At 41.2% G+C, this 15,549-nt stretch overlaps 1 protein-coding gene across 5 annotated transcripts in view; it reads right to left on the minus strand.

Moving 5' to 3' along the window:
• LOC114644899 (CAP-Gly domain-containing linker protein 4-like) overlaps positions 1–15,549 on the minus strand; it is a 207,783-nt gene that overhangs the window by 115,190 nt on the left and 77,044 nt on the right. For all 5 annotated transcript variants that reach the window (XM_051925329.1, XM_051925328.1, XM_051925331.1 and 2 more), the window contains exon 7: positions 11,412–11,648. In XM_051925329.1, coding sequence (XP_051781289.1) covers positions 11,412–11,648 — 237 coding nt within the window. The remainder of the gene's footprint in view (positions 1–11,411; positions 11,649–15,549) is intronic.

The raw sequence follows: 15,549 nt of genomic DNA on the forward strand, positions 1-15,549 counted from the left end.
TACGCGTAGAATTTCGAAATGAAACCTGCCTAACTTTTGTAAGTAAGCTATAAGGAATGAGCCTGCCAAATTTCAGCCTTCCACCTACACGGGAAGTTGGAGAATTAGTGATGAGTCAGTCAGTCAGTCAGTCAGTCAATGAAGGCTTTGCCTTTTATTAATTAGTATAGATAGATGTAGAGAACATTTTCATTTAAGAAAACAACTTCGTTGTTTATCCAGTAACACAAATTTTGATATTTCTAGATACTACTATGAGCATTTTTGGAAAGATGGGTGCTTAGGTGCCTGTGGTCCAACTTTTGAAGATATTTATAAGTTAAAAACATACTTGGAATTACTTTTGTGAACTTTGAGCTTAATCCAGATCTTGATTTATACACTTTTAAAGTTGAAAAGTTTCAAATGCAGTAGCCATTGCAGCTGAAATCAATAGCAAAAAAAAAAACACAAAACATTAACAGATTGATGGGCGGCACGGTGGCGCAGTGGGTAGTGCTGTTGCCTCGCAGTTAGGAGACCCGGGTTCGCTTCCCGGGTCCTCCCTCCGTGGAGTTTGCATGTTATCCCCGTGTCTGCGTGGGTTTCATTCAAGTGCTCTGGTTTCCTCCCACAGTCCAAAGACATGCAGGTTAGGTGCATTGGCGATTCTAAATTGTTCCTAGTGTGTGGGTGTATGTGTGTGTCTGTGTGTGTGGGCGCCCTGTGGTGGGCTGGCGCCCTGCCCGGGGTTTGTTTTGCTGTCTTGCGCCCTGTGTTGGCTGGGATTGGCTTCTGCAGACCCACGTGACCCTGTAGTTAGGATATAGCGGTTGGATAATGGATGGATGGATTAACAGATTGAGCCTCTAATAAATTGCTTTACTTTTTTCTTTTCTAACAGCATATCTACATAAAATTTTGAACTAATTTATTGGTGGGGGCAATTAGCTGATTAAATTTTGTCCATAATTAAACACAGATTTCTTACTTTTAGTTACATAAAATACCAAAAGTTACCCTTAAAGCAGACCAAAATCTGAAAAATAAATCTCTGTGGTTTGTATCTTGCATATATTTTTCCAATTTCACACCCTCTTACAGTGCTTTTAGAAACATTCTGCAGGCCACACCAAAATATTTTTTCTTTTAAAGAAGACAGTAATTTGTAGTGAGTAATTAATAAATAAATAAATAAATAAATCATTCAATCAATCAATCTACTCTCTCTCTCTGTATGCATATACAGTATATATACAGTGTATATATATATATATATATATATATATATATATATATATATATATATATATATATATATATATATATATATATATATATACATACACACAGTATATATACAGTGTATATATATATATATACAGTACTGTGCAAAAGTTTTAGGCAGGTGTGAAAAAATGCTGTAAACAAAGAATGCTTTCAAAAATGGAAGTGTTAATCGTTTATTTTCATCAATCAACAAAATGCAGTGAATGAACAAAATAGAAATCTAAATCAAATCAATATTTGGTGTGACCACCCTTTGCCTTCAAAACAGCATCAATTCTTCTAGGTACACTTGCACACAGTTTTTGAAGGAACTCGGCTGGTAGGTTGTTCCAAACATCTTGGAGAACTAACCACAGATCTTCTGTGGATGTAGGCTTCCTCACATCCTTCTGTCTCTTCATGTAATCCCAGACACACTCGATGATGTTGAGATCAGGGCTCTGTGGGGGTCATACCATCACTTCTTGTTCTTCTTTACGCTGAAGATAGTTCTTAATCGATTTTGGCTGTATGTTTGGGGTCGTTGTCCTGCTGCAGAATAAATTTGGGGCCAATCATACTCCTCCCTGATGGTATTGCATGATGGATAAGTATCTGCCTGTATTTCTCAGCATTGAGAACACTTTTAATCCTGACCAAATCTCCAACTCCATTTGCAAAAATGCAGCCCCAAACGTTCAAGGAACCTCCACCATGCTTCAATGTTGCCTGCAGACACTCATTATTGTACCGCTCTCCAGCCCTTCGACGAACAAACTGCCTTCTGCTACAGCCAAATATTTCAAATTTTGAGTCATCAGTCCAGAGCACCTGCTGCCATTTTGCTGCACCCCAGTTTCTATGTTTTCGTGCATACAGTGGAACCTCTAGATACGAGTTTAATTCGTTCCAGCACTGAGCTTGTATAGCGAATTTCTCGTATCTAGAACAAACTTCCCCATTGAAAATAATGGAAATCCAGTTAATCCGTTCCACACCCCAAATATATTAACATAAAAATCAATTTTCCTAACAAATAACACTGATAAATTATATATACTGTAGTCTACCTTTAATAAATAACACTGGTAAATAATATAACTGATTATTAAAAGAATCAAAACAGGTGTCCAAAGTGCAGTAGAGCATTCAATAAATCTTTAAATAAATAATCCTTAAAACAGTTGTGAAGTGGAGGTTTAAAATACACAAGAATAACAATCCTTTAACAAAAGGTTAAAACGTCAAAAGGATGCAGTCTTTATAAAACAGATGACAATCCCCGGTGCTTCTTCTCTGTTAGCGTCTCACCTGCGGGCTCTGCAAAAGGCGAGACACTCTTAATGCAGCTGACCTTCTCTACACCGTCCTGCTTCAGCTGTTTGGCTCGCCTGTTCAGCTCACTGTTCAGCTACACGCGAGCCTGCACTCCCTCGCTCTCCCGCACCGACTTCCTACTGCTGCCTGCCTGCCTCCTCCTCCTCCTCCTGCAACCTCCGTTCTCTCTCATCTTTTCTTTTACTTCTTCTCCCCCTTAACCGGCTCGCGCTTCTCTATATAAGCGGGGAGGACATGGCAGCTGCAGCCCATCAGCCACAGGAACAATCATGGATGTGGGCAGTTCCCACCTGTGCACTTAAGTGAGAAACGCAGACAACGCAGATCGCGGCTCGCAACTGCTACCACGCCCCCTCGCTAAGCCGCGAGCTATACCCACAGCCTGGCTCGTGGCTCGTTACGCAAGCCAATGCTCGTATTTAGATCTGAATTTTTCGCTCATACTTTCCTCGTATTTTGAATTTCTCGTATACAGAGGTGATCGTATCTCGAGGTTCCACTGTACTTGAGTCGCTTGGCCTTGTTTCCACGTTGGAGGTATGGCTTTTTGGCTGCAACTCTTCCATGAAGACCAGTTCTGGCCAGACTTCTCCAGACAGTAGATGGGTGTACCTGGGTCCCGCTGGTTTCTGCCAGTTCTGAGCTGATGGCACTGCTGGACATCTTCCGATTTCGAAGGGTAATAAGCTTGATGTGTCTTTCATCTGCCGCACTAAGTTTCCTTGGCCGACCACTGCGTCTACGATCCTCAACGTTGCCGGTTTCTTTGTGCTCCTTCAAAAGAGCTTGAACAGCACATCTTGAAACCCCAGTCTGCTTTGAAATCTTTGTCTGGGAGAGACCTTGCTGATGCAGTATAACTACCATGTGTCTTGTTGCTGTGCTCAATCTTGCCATGACATGAACCTGTCTTCCACAACCTCACCTTGGTAGCAGAGTTTGGCTGTTCCTCACCCAGTTTTAAGCCTCCTACACAGCTGTTTCTGTTTCAGTTAATGACTGTGTTTCAACCTATGTGTGACATTGATCATCATTAGCACCTGTTTGGTATAATTGGTTGATCATACACCTGACTATAATCCTACAAAATCCCTGACTTTGTGCAAGTGTACCTATAAGAATTGATGCTGGTTTGAAGGCAAAAGGTAGTAACACCAAATATTGATTTGATTTAGATTTTTCTTTTGTTCGCTCACTTTGCATTTTGTAAATTGATAACAATAAGCAATCATTTATATTTCTGAAAGCATTTTTTGTTTACAGCATTTTTTCACACCTGCCTAAAACTTTTGTACAGTACTATATTATAATTATATAATGGGTGTGTTTGTGTGTGTGTCCTGCGGTGGGTTGGCACCCTGCCCTGGATTGGTTCCTGCCTTGTGCCCTGTGTTGGCTGGGATTGGCTCCAGCAGACCCCCGTGACCCTGTATTCGGATTCAGCGGGTTGGAAAATGGATGGATGGATGTTTTCCAAACATTAAAACTGTGTAGGTTTGAGAGGAGGAGTGACGGCATGGTGGCGCAGTGGTAGCGCTGCTTCCTCGCAGTAAGGAGACCCGGGTTCGCTTCCCGGGTCCTCCCTGTGTGGAGCTGGCATGTTCTCCCCATGTCTGCATGGATATCCTCCAGGTGCTCCAGTTTCCTCCCACAGTCCAAAGACATGCAGGTTAGGTGGATTGGCGATTCTAAATTGGCCCTAGTGTGTGCTTGGTGTGTATGCAAGTCCTGCGGTGGGTTGGCGCCCTGCCCGGGATTGGTTCCTGCCTTGTGCCCTGTGTTGGCTGGGATTTGCTCCAGTAAACCCCCGTGACCCTGTGTTCGGATTCAGCAGGTTGGAAAATGGATGGATGGATGGAAGTTTGAGAGGATAGAAAAAGGTGGTTATCGTGTGGAGGTGCCACAGACAAAATATTCTCTTACTTAAAGTGCTTCCTAAATTGGTTCCATATTGCAAGTGAATGAAGGACAATTGAGTTGTTAGTATATTGATGATACCTTGTGTTTACTGGTGTACAAAGCAAGGAATATACAGTAAAGAGGTATTGCAGAATTTCATTTCTATTGCAGACCAAGCTAGTGTGTGTTCATCTGTTTGTGTTAGTGTTCAGGTTTTTACAGTTTGTATGTTTGACGCGCAGTAATAAAACTGAAAATTAGGTAGAGCCATGCTGTCTTCTGATTTATGTCATTGTACGGTCGCCCTTTGGATGCATGGATATTTTGAATTCCAAATAAATAAGGTTATGATTGCATCTAATTGTTAAAGAAAATTATTTGTTAATGTATATGGGGGTGTTTTGAAATAGAAACAGAAGCTTACGGAGGATATTCATCTTAATAGCTTTAATTCTCCCTGCTAAAGTAAGCTAGATGGTAGACCATCTATGCATGTCTTGCTTAATTTTGTCCATGCAAACAGTAAACTTTGTTGAAAAATAGCTTTATATTTACTTGTGATGTTTACCCCTAACTATTTAAACTGATCTGCAATGATAAAAGGGAAGGTGTCCAATCTAATGCTGTTTACTAAAGAATTTACTACAAAAAGCACACTTTAGTCCAGATATCGTTTGAAAATTTGCTAGTACAGTTAGGGCTGCATGCACTGCAACTTGTGGATCTGATATATACAGTACTATATCATCTGCAGATAGTGATATTTTCTGTTCAAGTTCTTCTCTAAAAAATCTCTCATCTCTGATGCATTTCAAAAGTGAACAGCCAATGGTTCCATGGCGATTGCAAATAGCAGGGGTGACAAGGGGCATCCTTGTATAGTTCAAGTTTGAAGTAATCTGTGATAGTGTTGTTAATACAAAGTGAAGCTTCTGAACTGGTATACAGTAGCTTGATCCATGCACATATGTTAGGGCCAAACCCAAATTTATGCAAAGTGGTGAATAGGTAATACTATTCAACCATATAAAATGCATTTTCTGCATCCAAAGATAATGAGATCTTTGTAGTGTTAGACTATATGGGTGAATACATTACATTAAATTGGCATTGAAGATTGGAAGCCAAATGTCTACCTTTAATAAGGTAGCACTTTCTCAATCCTTCTAGCTAGGACTTTGGAAAGTATCTTAACATTATTATTCAGATGTGAGATTGGTCTATGTGATACACATTGTAGTAAGTCATTATTTTTTTTAAGAAAAATGGTAATTAATGCTGGGCGAAAAGTTCGAAGTAAAATTTTATTGTCTCTGGCTTCAGTAGAAGTTGCTAATAAAAGGGGAGCCAACCGGATTGAAAATTGTTTAAAAAAATTCAGCAGGGTAACCATCAGGACCAGGTTCTTTCCCACTCTCAAGTGAGTTTATAGTGTCTAGTAATTCTCATAGTGATAGAGGTTTATCCAATTTCTCTGCTTTGAGATTATTTAGCTGTGTTATCCATAATGTATCAAAAAACGCATTAAATTATGTCTTGTATTCTTTAAACTGAGCAGAATATAAGGACTTATAGGAGTCTCTATATGTGTGCATTATATTTTTATGGCCAATGATTCTATCTCCGTCTGTGTTGGTGATTACTTATATTGCATTGTGAACTTCCAGCTTGTGGTTATTGAACTAAGATCTAGTTAGCCTTCTCTCTGTGTTCATAGTAATGATGTGGCGATTTAAAAATGAGTTGTTCTGTTTCTTTTGTTGTTAAAAGGTTCTGATTGCAAAGCCTGTCTTTTCCTAAAAAAATGCCCTATTTGGAGACCTGGTATGTTCCTGATCTATTGTGGTAATTTCACTGATAAACTCTAAGGCCTTCTTGGCTTCAAATTTATTTTTGTGAGAGAGACATAAGATAATCTGTCCTCTTAAAACTGCCTTCAGAGTTTCGCACCGTATTCCTGCAGAAACCTCTGAGGATACATTTGTCTCTAAAAAAAAATTATTTGCTTGGATATAAATTCTGTGCAGTTCTCATCAGCTAATAACAGCGGGTTAAGACACCAGCTGTGAGATGAGTATGTGAGCTCCATGATCAGAGGGGCATGGTCAGATATAACAATTGCATCGTAATTGCAAGATTTGATTGGAAGCAAGAAATTGCTATCTAGAAAGAAATAATCAATTCTTGAGTAACAATGATGTACTGGTGAGAAGAAGGAGTATAGATTTAGAAAACTCCATAGGTCTGATAAGTTATGATCAATTAAAAACTGTGTGATTATTTTTGCAGTGTTAGATGTTTTCGCCCCTGTAGCTGAAAACCTATCCAAGTCTGAATTTAAAACACAATTAAAGTCTCTGGCCATTATAATTTGTGAGTATTCAAGTTAGGAATCGATACAAATACATTTTTGATAAAGTCTCTATCATCCACATTGGGTGTGTAGATATTTATCAGAATCACTACAATTAAATAAATTACCCATCACCATCACATATCGTCCATCAGGATCAGATGCTACAATTATTCTATGAATTAGGATTCCCATGCCTCTAGTTTTCTTTGTATAGCTGGAATGGAATATTTGGCCAGTCCAGCCTGAAACTGATCCTTGCTGGCATTTAGACCTGTTAGATAAAAGAATACTTTCTTCCTCTTTAATTCATGATTAAGACCTTTGACAGTACAGCTCACATAGTTCATTGTTTGGTCATAGAAACATTGCTTCTGAACTTTTGTTGTCATTTTATAATCTTAAATTAAGGTTGTACATTATTGCATATGATAGCTTTAACCTTAATTTCCAATATTGCCAGGAGTTATGTCTATGAAGCCTACTGATGTGTTAGCACTTACAATGGTGGAGATGAAAAGGATAGATCAGAAATAGATTGCTCTCTTTCTCTTCTCCCCTAAACTAACTCCCCCCGCCCCACCCATTTTTACCTCCCCAATTGAGGCTAGACCACACTTCTCAAAGTCCCAGTCCTCTGACATGCCTAGAGACAGAGCACATCCAGAACAAAGCAAAACCTCAAGCAGTGGTGTAGAAGGAATGAAGTAGAGATATCTATTGGCAATACAGTCCAAATACTATAAACCTAGAATATAATCTTGAACAGGCTCCAAAGAATAAACCCAGGGTATGATGTTAAACAGTACCCATGGAGATGCAATTAACGAATGATAGTACAATCTTAATACAATAAACCAGGGGTGAGATGTTAAACAGCCCCATTTTGAAATGTATACATATATATGAAGTATGTATATGCACATACATATACATCCATACACACAGAATACATACAAATACAAACACATATACATACAAATAGAATTATTGTAATTAAAATGTTAAAGTAGCAGGGAAGGAAATAAAATGTATAATTACGGTAAAAGTCTCACTGCAAATGGGCCAAATTGCAGGTACATCTTCTTTGCCTTGCCAGGACATGCTGTGATTCACAATTGTATTTAAAAGAGAGTCAGGATCAATTTTTTAGCTCTTTTTCTGTTTCATCCAGAGAACTAAAAATGTAGAACTTGCCTTGAATATCCACTCTTAATTTAGCAGGATACAAGAGGCTGTATCTAAATTCAGCTTTGTGTAAGCGCTGTTTAATGCTGTAAAATGTGGCATGTTTAGCAGCTGTTGAAGGTGATAAATCAGCGAAAATATGAATGCAGTTATTTTCAAATATAATCTCCGGTTTCATTCTGAGAACCAACATCAGATTCATTTTAGATTGTAATTTATTGAAACGTACAATGATACCTCTAGGTTTTGAGCCGTTTGACGATTGATGTCTAATTTGGAGTCCTCTCCAATTATTATAGAGAATAGTTCAGCGATGAATTTCACTGGGTTTGGGCTTTCACGGTTTTCAGGAAGACCTTCAATTCTGATATTATTTCTTCTATATCCATCTTCCAGCAGAGTTAGTCTGTGACCAAGCACTTTGCATGCGGATTTAGTAGCCAATTTTTCAACTGTTTCAATACAAGTCGTGAACATTTACTTAACGTCTTCAAACTGAGCATCAAGTGCTCCAAGTTTATTTTCAAAACTACTCGCATTTTCCTGTATTTTTTTCCTCAATTTCTTCTAGCATACCTTTGTGGCTATTGCAGTAGTTATTGCAGTGATCACTGAGGCGATCATTACCATCAGCTTGGATTGCTCGTTTCGGTCTTCTCTGAGCTCCGCAGGTGGTGTAGCAAGCCCAGTTGGAGTTGGTGGTGCTGGCTTGTGGTGGGTAGTTAACAGTGTGGAAAATAAAGCCATTTTTAGTTTCAATGAACATTCTGGAATCGACTCACTTGTGCTTTCGCTCCCACTTTCGCTCTTGGCTGGAGGTGATGCTGCAGTGTCAGGTCCCGGGAGAACCATTCTTTCGCCTATCTGTTCCAGGTCAGTCTCTGCCAGGCCATATCTTGAACATGAGGTCTGTTTAGACTTAGATGAAGCTTTAGCTGTCTTTTCCGTTTCTTCTTGAGCCTTTTTTCTGCCAGTCAAGCTAATATATACTTGCATAAGCTATAATCAAAGCCCATCGGGTTGAATAAATACAGGATATCTCGGGATGATAAAAAAAAATGTAAAATAGCACTGCTGCTAACGGAGTTCTGTCTCAGATGTCCATCTCCCGAAACGGACAAAACCAAATATTAATAATAAAAAACATTTTCTTTATAATCATTCTAAGTATGTATATATTTTTGAGACAATAAATAAAATATAAATAAATCCTGACACTAATACAAACACATATACAGTAATCCCTCCTCCATCGCGGGGGTTGCGTTCCAGAGCCACCCGCGAAATAAGAAAATCCGCGAAGTAGAAACCATATGTTTATATGGTTATTTTTATATTGTCATGCTTGGGTCACAGATTTGCGCGGAAACACAGGAGGTTGTAGAGAGACAGGAACGTTATTCAAACACTGCAAACAAACATTTGTCTCTTTTTCAAAAGTTTAAACTGTGCTCCATGACAAGACAGAGATGACAGTTCTGTCTCACAATTAAAAGAATGCAAACATATCTTCCTCTTCAAAGGAGTGCGCGTCAGAAGCACAGACTGTCAGAAAGGCAGAGGAAAGCAAACAAATCAATAGGGCTGTTTGGCTTTTAAGTATGCGAAGCACCGCCGGTACAAAGCTGTTGAAGGCGGCAGCTCACACCCCCTCCGTCAGGAGCAGGGAGAGAGAGACAGAGAGAGAGACAGAGAAAAACAGTCAAAAATCAATACGTGCCCTTCGTGCTTTTAAGTATGCGAAGCACCGTGCAGCATGTCACTTCAGGAAGCAGCTGCACAGAAGATAGCAACGTGAAGATAATCTTTCTGCATTTTTAGACGAGCGTCCGTATCGTCTAGGTGTGCGAACAGCCCCCCTGCTCACACCCCCTACGTCAGGATCAGAGAAAGTCAGCGCAAGAGAGAGAGAGAGAGAAAAGTAAGTTGGGTAGCTTCTCAGCCATCTGGCAATAGCATCCCTTGTATGAAATCAACTGGGCAAACCAACTGAGGAAGCATGTACCAGAAATTAAAAGACCCATTGTCCTCAGAAATCCGCGAACCAGCAAAAAATCCGTGATATATATTTAAATATGCTTACATATAAAATCCGTGATAGAGTGAAGCCGCGAAAGGTGAAGCGCGATATAGCGAGGGATCACTGTAGTACAAATTATTATGAACACCATACTAATACTGGGTAGGGCCTCTTTTTGCTCTTAAAACAGCCTCAGTTTTCTTGTGGCATGGACTCTACATGATATTGGAAACATTCTTCTGAGATTGTGGTTCATGTTGACACGATCATATCATGAAGTATTCATGCTGAAATGATCGTATCATAAAGTATCTCCAAAATTTTCCACTGCACATTCATGCTGCGTAACTCCTGTTCTACCAGATTCACATCCGGTGACAGGGAAGGATGCTGAAGAACACTGAACTCATTGTAATGTTCATAAAACCAGTTTGAGATAACTTTTGTTTTGGTAGATTATTATACTGGAAATAGCCATTAAAAGATATGTAAATTATGGTCATGAAGCGATGCATGTGGTCCACAATAATACACAAATAGGCCATGGAATTTAAGCAATGATTAAATGGTATTAACAGGTCCAAAGTGGGTCAAGAAAACATTACCCACACCAATACACAACCACTATCATCTTGGACTAGCGACACAAAGCAGGTTGAGTGCATGAAGTCATGTTGTTGGCACCACATTTTGACACTACCATCTGTGTGCCGCAACAAAAATCAAGACTCATCAGACCAAAATACATTTTTCTAATCTTCAGCCCTCCAGTTTTGGCAAGCCTGTGACCCCTGCAGCCTTTGCTTTCTGTTCTAGGCTGACAGGAGTGGAACCTGACATGGTCTTTTACTGTTGTAACACACATGGCTAAAGGTTCAATGTGTTGTGCATTCTGACATGCTTCTCTGCTCACCATAGTCATACAGAGTGGCTTTCTGACTTACTGTAGCCTTTCTGTCAACTCAAACATGTTTGGCCATTCTCCTCTGACCTCATGTATAAAGTGTTTCCACAGAACTGCAACTCTCTAAATGATTTTTGATTTTCATACCTTTCTGAGTAAACTCTGGAGACTGTTGTACATGAAACTCCCAGGAGCTCAGCAGTTACAAAAGTACTTGAACCAAACCATTTGGCAACAACAATCATGCCATAGCTGATCCAACCATTAAGATCACATTTTCCCCATTCTGGTGTTTGATGTTATCATTTGCTGCAGCTCCTGACCTGTATCAGCATTATTTTATGCACTGCGCTGATGCCGCATGATTGGCTGATAACTGCATGGATAGAAGGTGTATAGGTGTTTCTAATAATTTGCTCAATTAGTGCATATAATTTTCCCATAAAGGCCCAATCTTTTACCTTTTGTCCAGCAATGATTACTCTGTCCCCTAAATTTATTCCCAGAGACCGAAGAAGGGTTTTTCCTGAGATGTAGTCATAATTAGGCAAAATTGTTTTGCTGATATCACAGGACAGAGGCAGGGCATCCAAAAGCACTTTGCGTAGCTCCTTGGCAAGGGCAGCTGTTTCAGCCATGTCCAAAGGCATTTCCAATGGATCTGGAACCACATCTGCTGCAATCAAGCCCCGATCATTCTGCATGAAAAGAGTAGAGGAAGCCAATTAAGACATCCAAAAAAGCAATTAACTTTAAACATTGTAAGTCTTTAAGGCAGACTGAAATTTTAGCTATATAAGCCAATATTGTTTAAACAACCAATATGTACCTTTTGGAGAAAAAAATACTGTAAAGTTACAATTCAAATACTTTGACTTCAGATCTTACTAGTGAAAACAATAAATTATAGTCATTTATGGAATTGAAATAATCTATATGCCCATTCTCTAACTAATCCAGCTGAGTTTAGCCAACTGTGACTGTCCCACTATTTCCAGGAGTAAATATTAAGACAGTGGTATTTATAGACAAGAGAAAGGATGAGGCATGTAATTAACAGCTCCCTTAAAGCTATTTATTTGATACAGTACACCATCCTAACAGCACATGCAATCAGGTAATACACCTGTATTACCAAGTTTGTCCTTGTACTGTATATCCTTAAACAATGAAACTTCTTTTTATCAGATACTAAATACACACATACAATATATGAATATACATACATACTGTATACATACACACACACACACACACACACACACACACAGAGTTATATGATATAAGCCAATTACTGCAGTCACAGTGAGGAACATCCTATCCCAACATCATCAAGTCCAAAGCAGAAGCCACACCTGGATGGGGTGTTAACCCCATTGTAATGCAGTCATACATATACTGACCCTCACACTTAATTCATATTGCACTAATTTAAAGTAACTCATTCAAGTAATACACAGTTTAGATTATTAATCCCAAGGGGAAATTCACATACTCCAGCAGCAGCATACTGATAAAAAACAATATTAAATTAAAGAGTGATAAAAATGCAGGTAAAACAGACAATAACTTTGTATAATGTTAACATTTACCCCCCAGAGTGCAATTGAAGAGTCGCATAGTGTGGGGGAGGAACGATCTCCTCAGTCTGTCTGTGGAGCAGGACATTGACAGCAGTATGTCGCTGAAGCTGCTCCTCTGTCTGGAGATGATACTGTTTAGTGGATGCAGTGGATTCTCCATGATTGACATGAGCCTGCTGAGCGCCCGTCGCTCTGCCACAGATGTCAAACTGTCCAGCTCCATGCCTACAATACAGCCTGTCTTCCTCACCAGTTTGTCCAGGCGTGAGGTGTCCTTCTTTATGCTGCCTCCCCAGCACACCACTGCGTAGAAGAAGGCACTCGCAACAACCGTCTGCTAGAACATCTGCAGCATCTTATTGCAGATCTTGAAGGACGCCAGCCTTCTGAGGAAGTATAGTCGGCTCTGTCCTCTCTTGCACAGAGCATCAGTATTGGCAGTCCAGTCCAATTTATCATCCAGCTGCACTCCCAGGTATTTATAGGTCTGCACCCTCTGCATACAGTAAGCTCTGATGATCATGGGGTACAGGATGGGCCTGGGTCTCCTAAAATCCACCACCAGCTCCTTGGTTTTGCTGGTGTTCAGGTGTAGGTGGTTTGAGTCGCACCATTTAATAAAGTCCTTGATTAGGTTCCTATACTCCTCCTCCTGCCCACTGCTGATGCAGCCCACGATAGCAGTGTCGTCAGCGAACTTTTGCACGTGGCAGGACTCCGAGTTGTATTATAAGTCCGATGTATATAGGCTGAACAGGACCGGAGAAAGTACAGTCCCCTGCTGCGCTCCTGTGTTGCTGACCACAATGTCAGACCTGCGGTTCCCGAGACGCACATACTGAGGTCTGTCTGCAAGACAGTTCACGATCCATGCCACCAGGTATGAATCTACTCCCATCTCTGTCAGCTTGTCCCTAAGGAGCAGAGGTTGGATGGTGATGAAGGTGCTAGAGAAGTCCAGAAACATAATTCTTACAGCACCACTGCCTCTGTCCAAGTAGCAGAGGGATTGGTGAAACATACAGATGATGGCATCCTCCGCTCCCACATTCTCCTAGTATGCGAACTGCAGAGGGTCGAGGGCGTGGCGGACCTGTGGCTTCAGGTCGTGAAGCAGCAGCCACTCCATGGTCTTCATCACATGTGATGTCAGAGCGACAGGCCGGAAGTCATTCAGCTCACTAGGACGTCATACCTTTGGGACTGGGGTGATGAAAGATGTTTTCCAAAGCTTCGGGACTCTCCCCTGTTCCAGGCTCAGGTTGAAGATGTGCTGTAGAGGACTCCCCAGCTCCAGCGCACAGACCTTTAGCAGTCGTGGCGATACTCCATCTGGGCCAACTGCTTTGCTGGCACAAAGTCTCCTCAGCTCTCTGCTTACCTGGGCTGCTGTAATTGTGGGTGGGGGGAAACTCTCTCCTATGCTGGTATCAGTAGAAGGATGGGTGGAGGGTGCATTACTCTGAGGTGAGAGTGGGTTAGTGTGGTCAAACCTGTTAAAGAAGTTGTTCATCTGGTTTGCTCTCTCCACGTCTCTCTCGATGGTGGCACCCCGCTTCGAGCTGCAGCCAGTAATGATCTTCATCCCATCCCACACTTCCTTCATGCTGTTATTCTGCAACTTTGCCACCCTGAGCTGGACTCGGAGTTCCTTCTGCACAAGCTTGAGCTCATGCTGATCACCACCTTTAAAAGCCCTTTTCTTCTGGTTCAAAAGGCCCTTGATGTCACTTGTAATCCATGGCTTGTTGTTAGCATAGCAGCATACTGTTCTTACTGGAACTACAATGTCCATACAGAAGTTGATGTAATCAGTAGTGCAGTCAACAACCTCCTCAATGTTCTCACTATATGATCCCTGCAGGATATCCCAGTCCATAGTTCCAAAGCAGTCTCTCAGAGCCTGCTCTGCCTCAGAGGACCACTTCCTGAATGAGTGTGTGGTTGTAGGTAGCTCCCTCACTCTTGGTTTGTAGTGAGGCTGAAGCAGAATCAGGTTCTGATCTGCTTTCCCAAGCGCAGGCAGTGGGGTGGCGCTGTATGCGTCTTTAACGTTTGCATACAGTAGGTCAATAGTCCTATTTCTCCGGGTGTTACAATCCACATACTGGGAGATGGCAGGTAAAGTTTTGTCCAGCGTCACATGGTTAAAGTCTCCAGCGATTAGCACAAGCGCCTCGGGGTGCTGCGTTTGCAGTTTAGCAACAGCAGAATGGATGATGTCACCCACTATCTCCATGTCAGCCCGAGGAGGGATGTATACAATAACAATAATGACGTGTCCAAACTCTCTGGGCAAGTAATAGGGGCGCAAACTTACTGCCAACAGTTCGATGTCCCTGCAGCAAGTGGAGATTTTTATGTTTACATGTCCAGAGTTGCACCACCTTGTATTGACATAGAGAGCGCGTCCGCCTCCTTTCCGCTTCCTGCAGGTATTCTCTGTAGGTCCTGAATTTTTTCACCAGCACGGCCAGTTCATCGATCTTATTTGGTAGTGAGTTCACATTTCCCAGGATCACAGAAAGCACCGAAGGCTTGTAACGCCACTTTCTCGCAAGCCACTTCATCTTTAGCTTAGCTCCGGCTCTGCTACCACGATACCGCCTTCTTACCTCGTCAGGTAAATAGGGAACCACACCGGTGCAGGCATTTGTTCTCAGCGCTTGAAGTTGACTACCTGAATAGACGAGTCTCGGCGTGTAAAAATCCATGTCCAAGAAGTAAAAAAAGTGTTCAGGGAACGAGTCCACATAAAAGAAAGTGGTTGGGGTGATCAGTGAAATAGATAAAATAGATTAAAAGGTAGAAAGATAAAGTCATACACAGAGCTGCTGGAAAGGCTGCCACTCGCGGTGGCGCCTGAGTCATCAATATCAGTTTGTCATGGATATAGGAGAAAAGTGGAGCACCCACAGAAATATAACACGCAGAAACTGGGTGAACAAGTAAACTTCACAAGACAAATCACTGGATGTGGGTTTTCAACCTAAGATGCTGGATCTGTACGGCAGTA

This window comes from Erpetoichthys calabaricus, chromosome 3, assembly GCF_900747795.2.
Source record: "Erpetoichthys calabaricus chromosome 3, fErpCal1.3, whole genome shotgun sequence".
NCBI classification, from domain to species: domain Eukaryota; kingdom Metazoa; phylum Chordata; class Cladistia; order Polypteriformes; family Polypteridae; genus Erpetoichthys; species Erpetoichthys calabaricus.